Source organism: Gorilla gorilla, chromosome 13, assembly GCF_029281585.2.
Source record: "Gorilla gorilla gorilla isolate KB3781 chromosome 13, NHGRI_mGorGor1-v2.1_pri, whole genome shotgun sequence".
NCBI lineage: Eukaryota > Metazoa > Chordata > Mammalia > Primates > Hominidae > Gorilla > Gorilla gorilla.
Genome location: NC_073237.2, coordinates 68262383 through 68272248, shown reverse-complemented (window position 1 = coordinate 68272248; position 9866 = coordinate 68262383). Strand labels below are relative to the sequence as shown.

Genomic DNA, 9866 nt, shown 5'->3' with positions numbered 1-9866 from the left:
TCCAAACAGATCAGAGTGTTCAAGTGAAAAAATATTCGCATTTACTCAGTCAGTTTTTACTGTTTAAACCGTTTGGAATCTAGTGGATCAGAGTGTCGCTTTCAGTTGTAACGGACTTCATCACATCAGAAATTGTACTCATTCTCATCCTTTTAAGGAAGTTCAGACCCAGGAAAATTTCCATAGTACCTTAATGAAAAAGATAGGTAGGTCATGAACAACTGAAATATTATACTTTACCCAATCTTACAATTTCTCCCCTTCATTTTAATAAGTATTAACTATCGTTAACTATCACATAATGCTTTTCCCTCATAAATAAGGTCTTTTGCAGTGAAAGTATTATTAATAATTCATAGGCCGGGCGTGGTGGCTCACGCCTGTAATCCCAGCACTTTGGGAGACCAAGGTGGGTGGATCATGAGGTCCAGAGATCAAGACCATCCTGGCCAACATGGTGAAACCCTGTCTTTACTAAAAATACAAAAATTAGCCGGGTGTTGCAGTATGCGCCTGTAATCCCAGCTACTCGGGAGGCTGAGGCAGGAGAATCGCTTGAACCCGGGAGGCCGAAGTTGCAGTGAGCTGAGATCATGCCATTGCACTCCAGTCTGGCAACAGAGTGAGACTCCATCTCAAAAATAATAATAATAATAATTCATAAAGGAGCATGAATGAATATGTGTATTTTCCTTTTGGCCAATAGTTAAAAGGATTTCTAACAGGATATTATTCTAGAAATATCATCTATTTCACTTCATATTTCTGTATGAAACCATTATAATTCTGAGGAAAAACTGAAGAGAGAAGGTGATATTTGGTAATAAAATAACTTAAAATGTTCTGGAACTAGAAGTTTTATGGGTTTATTTATTTATTTATTTACAGTCTCGCTCTGTCCCCCAGGCTAGAGTGCAGTGGCCTGATCTCAGCTCACTGCAAACTTTGCATCCTGGGTTCAAGTGATTCTTGTGCCTCAGCCTCCCAAGTAGCTGGGATTGCAGGCACCCACAACCACACCTGGCTAATTTTTGTATTTTTAGTAGAGACGGGGTTTCACCATGTTGGGCAGTCTGGTCTTGAACTCCTGACCTCAGGCGATCTGCCCACCTTGGCCTCCCAAAGCGTTGGGAATACAGGCGTGAGCCACTGCGCCCAGCCATATGGTGACTTTTTTATAAAGACAGGTACCTTATTTTTCCTCCTTCACAAAATAAACTTATTTATATTGTCTTAATGAAATCAATAAAACTTAACCAGTCCTTTCCGTTTTTAAAATAGCTAACATAAATGTGTAACTTTATTGCTTCCCCAGAAATCAGTGGGACGTGTCTTTCCTTTCATCTCCTTTTCGGCTTGGAAATCAGAATGAGAAGGATTGTTTTTGCTGGTGTTATCTTATTCCGCCTCTTAGGTGTTATCTTATTCCGCCTCTTAGGTGTTATCTTATTCGGCCGCTTAGGTGGTAAGTCATTAGGAAAGCATAAGTTAAAAGGATAGAAAATTATTAAGAAATTGTAGGGCCGAGCGTGGTGGCTCACGCCTGTAATCCCAGCACTTTGGGAGGCTGAGACGGGTGGATCAGGTCTGAGGTCGGGAGTTCAAGACCAGCCTGACCAACATGGAGAAACCCTGTCTCTACCAAAAACACAAAATTAGCTGGGCGTGGTGGTGCATGCCTGTAAACCTAGCTACTCGGGAGGCTGAGGCAGGAGAATTGCTTGAACCCAGGAGGCAGAGGTTGCGATGAGCCAAGATCATGCCATTGCACTCCAGCCTGGGCAACAAGAGTGAAACTCTGTCTCAAAAAAAAAAAAAAAAAATGTTGATTGATCATTGATTATGAATGGAAAGTCTGTCACGCTTAGTGGCAGAACCAATGTGAAATTTCCCAAGTGTCTTTAGATGAGGTTGAGCCTGGGGAAAATCATCAACAAAGGTTAATTAGCCTCATCAGCCAGACTGTTTTCTATTAAAAATGTTCTCTTCTATCTCCCAATATGGCAGAGGGAGATATAAAACACATTGCAGAAAACATCTGGTAAACCCTTCTTTGGGGCCATCAATGAATAGGAGTGACATGGCAGTGGTCATCATATAGTGGAAGATGGAAACTGTGAGCACTCAGAGAAATTCTGGCTCAGTTTCAAAAGAATCTTTTAACAATCTGAGCTGTTTTTAATGGTGATCAGTTCTCTATCACTGGCCAAAGCTCCCTGCAGAAGCTATAAGAAAGATCCCTAAGGCTGGCCGCGGTGGCTCATGCCTGTAATCCTAGCACTTTGGGAGGCTGAGGCAGGTAGATTGCCTGAGCTCAGGAGTTCAAGACCAGCCTGGGCAACACGGTGAAACCCCATCTCTACTAAAATACAAAAAATTAGCTGGGCTTGGAGGTGGGCGCCTGTAGTCCCAGCTACTTGGGAAGCTGAGGCTGGAGAATTGCTTCAACCCGAGAGGCAGAGGTTGCAGTGAGATGAGATTGCACCACTGCACTCCAACCTGGACAAAAGAGCAAGGCTCTGTCTCTGAAAAAAAAGAAAGATCCCTGAATTGGAAGCATCAACGATTCACAAACATTGGTCTAGACATTGATTGCTAAATCATATCCCCTCAGCTATTTCTGCAGATCTAAAATACAAATTCTCAAGCCCCACCTTCCATAGATTCTAACTCAGGTTTTTGGGGGCCCTGGGAATCTGTGAGTTTATTTTATCTGCTTAAAGAAATCTGATGCACAGTAGAATTTGGAAAACAATCTTCTAGATAATGTCTTCCAACCTTACCAATATTGACCAGTTCAAGAATCTCTGGGCTATTTCTATATAAACAAAATGAATAATATTTTCAAGCCACTGAATTTGAGTATGGAAGATAACCAATATGTAAACATTAATGAAGCAATAAATATTCATGAAGAATAGACTATATATAATATGCTACCTTAGGCACTGAAATTAAGCCCTAACAGTGAATATGTGGCTGAAATTAAATTTTCTGGTAAAATAAATTTGGGGTGATTTAATTAAGCACTGAGGAACTGAATGAATTTTAACCAACTAAGTTGTTTAGACCACCTGGGCTCCTGACTGATTACCACAGTTCAAGGTGCTTCCAATTCATAAATACAGCATATGCTTCGAAATTTCCCTCATTAAACTCTCAAAATAAAAAATAATTTTAGCCTGGTGCGATGGCTCACACCTGTAATCCCAGCACTCTGGGAGACCGAGGTGGGTAGATCACCTGAGTTAGGAGTTTGAGACCAGCCTGGCCAATATGGTGAAACCCCATCTCTACTAAAAATACAAAAAATTAGCCGGGCGTGGTGGTGTGCACCTGTAATCCCAGCTACTCAGGAGGTTGAGGCAGGAGAATCGCTTGAACCCGGGAGGTGGAGGTTGCAGTGAGCCGAGATCACGCCATTGCTCTCCAGCCTGGGCAACGAGTGAAATTCCATCTCAAAAAATAATAATAATTTACGTTAGGTTTTAGAATTTTTAAAATATTGCTTACTTCCTGGGCACAATGGCCCACACCTTTAATCCCAGCACTTTGGGAGGCCAAAGCAGAGAGACCAGCCTGGGCAACATAGCGAAACCCCATCCTCCCCACTAAACATACAAAAAGCTGGACACGGTGGGTGTGTGCCTGTAGTCCCAGCTACTTGGGAGGCTGAAGTGGGAGGATCACTCACTTGAGCCTGGGAAGCGGAGGTTGCAGTGAGCCGAGATTGTGCCACTGCACTCCAGCCTGGGCAACAGGAGTGCAACCCTGTCTCAAAAAAAAAAAAAAAAGTATACATATATATATATACATTTGCAGAGCATGCAATCTTTCAATCCCCTTCCATGGATGTCTTTTAGACCTGGGAACCTGCCAGACAAAACCTGGTCAGTACTGGAAAGAAGAGGTCCACATTCAAGGTAAGTTTTGACACTTTAAAAATTTTAATTAAAATAAGCACAGGGAAAATGCTCATCACAACAAACTTTCATATGCCAGATGCTACACTAAGGGCTTTGCCAGGGCTACATTACACCAACAAAACAATGAAAAGAGCTGGATGGGTCCTGTCACTATCCCCATTTTAAAGATGAGGTAGCTGAGACACGAACGATTAAGTAATTTGCACAGTCACATAGCTAATGAGTCTTACAGACAAGATTCAAATGTGAGTACTTTGACTCCAGAGCACACATTCCTAATAATCTATATACTTTCTCATTCACACTACTCACATACTCACAAAAAAGTAATACACAATTTTCAGAGCCCTTCTAAACTTGGGCCCTGTGCACCAGTTGCATGCCCGTGAAACTGGCCTTCTCCAAAACATAAAAAAAAATAAAATATATATATTTAATATATATAACATAAAATATATATATAACATAAATATATATATATAAAGTCAAAAATCACTACTTTATTTTTTTGATCTCTCTTCCTTCCTCGTTTTCTCTCTCGTATCTATCACTACTTTCTCATTTTTCTGCCCCTGTACTTGGAGATGTTGGAGGTTTGATTTGCAGAGCATGCAATCTTTCACTGCCCTTCCATGGATGTCTTTTAGACCTGGGAACCTGCCAGGCAGAACCTGGTCAGTACTGCAAAGAAGAGGTCCACATTCAAGGTAAGTTTTGACACTTTAAAAATTTTAACTAAAATAAGCACAGGGAAAATGCTCATCACAACAAACTTTCAAATGCCAGATGCTACACTAAGGGCTTTGCCAGGGCTACATTACACCAACAAAACAATGAAAAGAGCTGGATGGGTCCTGTCACTATCCCCATTTTAAAGATGAGGTAGCTGAGACACGAACGATTAAGTAATTTGCACAGTCACATAGCTAATGAGTCTTACAGACAAGATTCAAATGTGAGTACTTTGACTCCAGAGCACACATTCCTAATAATCTATATACTTTCTCATTCACACCACTCACATACTCACAAAAAAGTAATACACAATTTTCAGAGCCCTTCTAAACTTGGGCCCTGTGCACCAGTTGCATGCCCGTGAAACTGTCCTTCTCCAAAACATAAAAATCCAAATAATGAAACATTGGAAGAAAATACTGGGAAACATTTTAAGTTTGAAAGAATGGAGGTTAGCTAGGCATGGTAGCACACACCTGTAGCAGTCCCAGCTACCAGGGAGGCCAGGTGGATCACCTGAGCCCAGGAGGTTGAGGCCACAGTGAGCTGTGATCACACCACTACACTCTAGCCTGAACAATGGAGTGAGACCATGTCTCGAAAAGGAAGGAAGGAAGGAAGGAAGGAGGGAGGGAGGGAGGGAGGGAAGGAAATAAGGAAGGAAGGAAGGAAAGAGAAAGAAAGAGAGAAAGAGGACAGAAGGAAGGAAGGAAGGCAGGAAGGAAGGCAGGAAACAACGGAGGCTCTTTAACATCCAAAATCCAGACCGGGCACAGTGACTCATGCCTATAATCCTAGCACTTTAAGAAGGCAGAGGTGCGTGGATTGCTTGAACTCAGGAGTTCAAGACCAACCTGGGCAACATGGTGAAGCCCTGTCTCTACAAAAAAAAATATATATATATAAAAATTAGTCGGGCATGGTGGCTTGCACCACCATGTTCCCAATTACTCAGCATGGAGGCTGAGGCAGGAAACTTGCTTGAGCCCAGGAGGCGGAGGTTGCAGGGAGCTGAGATTGAAACACTGCACTGCAGCCTCAGTGACAAGAGTAAGACATTGTCTCAAAAAAAAAAAAAAAAAAAAAATCCCAAACCCCAAAGTTGTAAAGGAAATAATGAATACATTTGAATATATGAAGAGTTTAACATTTATAAAATGTGTGATAATTCCAAAATGTAAAAGATAAGGAATTAACTGGGTGAAAATATAAGAAACATGGATAACATTAATATTTATCCAGAATAAAAAACTTCAAAAACAATTTTAAAAAGACCAACAATCAAGAGTAAATACCTTATTAAAGGAAGTAGGAAGGCAATTCCCACAAGGATAAATATAAGTAACCTACAAATATAAAAGCCTACTCAACCTTGTTAGTAAAAATCAAGGAAATGCAAATTATGAAAACAATATAATATTTTTAACGCATCAGACTGGTAAAAAATATAAAAGTTTTATTATATCAGGAGTTAGTATGGGGAAATGGGAACGCTCAGACATTTTCAATGACAGCTTAGATTGGTTCAGCATCTTTTTAGACAATTTGTGAATTTCCATTAAAATTTTAAATAAACACAGCCTTCGACAAAGCAATTCTATTTCTTGGTATCTACTGCAGAAAAATATTTACATTTAACACATGTATCAAGGTTATCACTGCAGCATTACGTTTAATAGTAAAGTAATATAAATGACCTAAGTAGGCTAGGTGCGGTGGCTCACGCCTATAATCCCAGCACTTTGGGAAACCAAGGCGGGCAGATCACCTGAAGTGGGGAGTTCGAGACCAGTCTGACCAACATGGAGAAATCCCATCTCTACTAAAAATACAAAATTAACCAGGTATGGTGGCACATGCCTGTAATCCCAGCTACCTGGGGAGCTGAGGCAGGAGAATTGCTTGAACCCGGGAGGTGGAGGTTGCGGTGAGCCAGGATCGTGCCATTGCACTCCAGCCTGGGCAACAAGAGCGAAACACCATCTCAGAAAAATAAAAAAAGAAATGACCTAAACGTTCATCTATAGGGAACTATTCATTCAACTGTGTTATATGCAGGTCATGGAGTGCTATGCAACACTCAAAATGAACCAGATCCCCTTGTTAACATGAAGGAATCTCTAAACATATTGAGTGGGAAAAAATTCAGTTGCCAACAAGTACGTTCAGTATACCACTGGTGAATAAAAATCCACAAAACAAAACTCTAAATTTTTCTGTGGAATTGGAAGGGAAGAACAAAAATTAGAGGAGATCAAAATTAGTTTGGAGAGAGGATGAGAATCATGGGGTCACATCGCAAGGCGTTTTGGTAGTAAGAGGGTTACTTGGGTTCTGTTCAGTCTTTCTAGTTTAGGTCCCCTCTCCAAGGTCAGTTCTCCCCTCTGCTAGTCACATCCCCTTCTTTATGGAATGGGAAAGATATCCAGACTCCCTGGGCCCATGAGATGTTGGCTCTTCTCTTCCTGAATGTGGCCAGAGAGTCATCTAGCCAGACGGACACCAGAATTAGGATTAAAATACTCTATGTATAAGAAAGAGCCTGGAAGCTTATTCAACAAAATATTAACAATAGTTCTTGATGGGTCGAAGGCCTGGAACGACTACGGTGTTCGGAAGAGCAGTTTCCTAATTTGGGAAATTTGCCATTTACACTAATGCAAGACAAACAACTGATCCTCATGCTTTTGATAGTTTTATCAATAGGGTTTCTCAACTTTTGCACTATTGACATTTTGGGCAGGTGAATTCTTTGTAATGGAGGGCAGTCTTTTGTATTGTAGGATGTACAGCAGCATCATAGCTTTTACCCACCAGATGCCAAGAGCACCTCCAACCCCACCCTGCCGCCCCAACCAGTTCTGACAATAACAATGTCTCTGGGTATTACCCGATGTGCTGGGAAAGGGAGAGCAAAATCATCCCCAGCTGAAAACCCACCATTTTGTCCAAGTTTCCAGTCATCACGTTTTGCTGTCTTTGGGGAATAGCTCCTTTTGTCCTCCTACCTACAACTGAAACTGGGGTGGTAGAATTACAGGATGTTACTGTCGCTTATTTTGTTCTTGTGTGCATTTTTTGTGTTTTCTACAGTGATCATGCATTACTTCTTTAATCAAGGAAGGAATTAAGTGAGGTCATACATACGCCTCCATTTCTGAGAGGTGCTTAACACATCTAAAGGATCCTTCTGTACATTCAGCCCTTTGAATAACTCACAACCTGGATAAAACTGGGGGATGATTATCAGGAAGCTTCAAAACAGCTTGCACTTCAGAAATTCTACATAGTCAATGGCAACTGCATGGCTTTTACAATCTGAGTTTGAAAGCTTTTTTGTTTTATGGTTTCAAATCTTGCGTATGCAATGTATCCAACTACAATAGTCTAAATGGGAGTTCTTAAAGGTAAAATAATGAAATGAACCATTCTTAATGGTGGAAATGCTAGATTCGTATCTTGATAAAACTAAAGTTTTGCTTAGTATTCTTTTTAACCTATTAGCATCTGAGGCCACATAGGTTGTACCTCCCAAGAAATTTCCTTACCTCTTTTCTCTCCGTCAGGTGGCATTCAATGGTATTCAATCAAAGGCTGCACAAAGAACACATCAGAGTGCTTCAAGAGTACTCTCGTCAAGAGAATTCTGCAACTGCATGAACTTGTAACTACTCACTGCTGCAATCATTCTTTGTGCAATTTCTGAGTCAGTGGCCCATATCTAAAATGCTTGGCAGATCAATCAGTCTCGAAGCCTGACCTGGCTATCACAAAATGATGGCTATTGTCAATTAGCCCACTTCAGAAACCTCAGACCCTTGTAGGTAGAAGGAATTTTGATCTGAAATTGACTTTGGTTTTCAATATTCCCAATATCTCCCCCACCACCTCCAACTCATCTGAGAAATAGCCCTTTCAACACCATTTCTCTCCTCTCCTCCTTCTGCTTAATTCACCTTCCTACCACAAGGCTACAAAGAAGGAAAAATGTTAGTGATTCTCCAAGTCAAACTAGGCATGTCACCTCTAACTACTTTCATTTCCCTCAATAATTCCATACTCCAAAATATGGTTACAAATGTTTCACAAGACAGCAAGTGACCTGAGAATATTCATTTGGTTTCCAAAGCAAACTGCCTTGCTCCTTTGGGGTGATTTATGGTATAGAAGAAACTGACTTAACATATACTATAGGGAAAAAATAAGCCATGAATCAGTAAGCCAGGCCTGCGGGAAAAGTATGAACCCAAACAGGAAAGGGCTGAGGCAGGTGGTAGGGCTGGCACTTATTTCTTCCATCTGCCTCAGAGTTTATCCAAATTTTGAATTTTCCGTACCTTAACCATGCCTAAATGCTTTGGCTTGTTCAATTTTGGCAGATTAAGCAGTTCAAGGTAAGCAGAGAAGTAAGTTCCCAACCACAAGGAATTTAAAAGGAGTAGGGACGTACTTTGAACTACATTTCACATTTTGCGATCATTACGTCTTCTATTACAATGCCCTACTTTGGCAGCATGAAGAGTACTGCATTAATTTAATTTAATTTAAAATTTAATTTAAAACTGTCTTTCTCTGTATTTTCAGGAGTTTGAAAATTCAAAAAATAAATAATAAATGTCAATAAAATCTTGTCTGTCTTTTTCTCGGGACTTAGGACCACATTCACATAGTGAGCCCTCGACAAATGCTTCTCTATCAACTTTGAAGAAAAACAAGCATTTTTTTTTTAAAGTCCAGGAAAGCTAGATTTTTTTCCCTTCAGACACGTTTCAACGATATTCCTTAGACCATATCTCTGAAACTAAGAAAAAAAGTCTCCATCCTGAGACTGAAATCTAGCTCCCCTTATTCTGTCATATTTTGCCATAGCCACATTGATGAAGAATGGTTACCTTAGATCAGTGAACTTCACGAAAATCTAACTTTTCTTTCTCTTGGGTTTTTTATTTTATCTTATTTTATTTTTTGAGGTTGGGTCTTGCTCTGTCACCCAAGCTGGAGTATAGTGGTGCAATCACAGCTCACTGCCGCCTCAAGCTCTCAAGGCTCAAGTGATCCTCCCACCTCAGCCTCCAGGCTAGCTGGGACTACAGGTGCACACAACCATGCCCCCATTAATTTTTGTAATTTTTGTAGAGACAGGGTTTCACCATGTTGTTCAGGCTGGTCTTAAACTCCTGGGCTCAAGCAGTCCACCCACCTTGG

General features: G+C 40.7%; 1 protein-coding gene across 1 annotated transcript; it reads left to right on the top strand.

Annotated features, from left to right (window-relative positions):
- Positions 1-83: 83 nt before the first annotated feature.
- Positions 84-9287, top strand: C13H9orf57 (chromosome 13 C9orf57 homolog). The gene is made up of 5 exons (XM_019033164.4): positions 84-206; positions 1316-1465; positions 3864-3923; positions 4511-4633; positions 8228-9287. The coding sequence occupies exons 1-5, from the start codon at positions 194-196 to the stop codon at positions 8365-8367; spliced, it is 486 nt and encodes a 161-aa protein (XP_018888709.3). The 5' UTR covers positions 84-193; the 3' UTR covers positions 8368-9287.
- Positions 9288-9866: the final 579 nt, after the last annotated feature.

Coding starts and splice junctions, on each gene's coding strand:
- C13H9orf57 (XM_019033164.4), top strand. Junction 1,466..3,863: donor CTTATTCGGCCGCTTAGGTG/GTAAGTCATTAG, acceptor GATGTCTTTTAG/ACCTGGGAACCTGCCAGACA. Junction 3,924..4,510: donor AGAAGAGGTCCACATTCAAG/GTAAGTTTTGAC, acceptor CTGTACTTGGAG/ATGTTGGAGGTTTGATTTGC.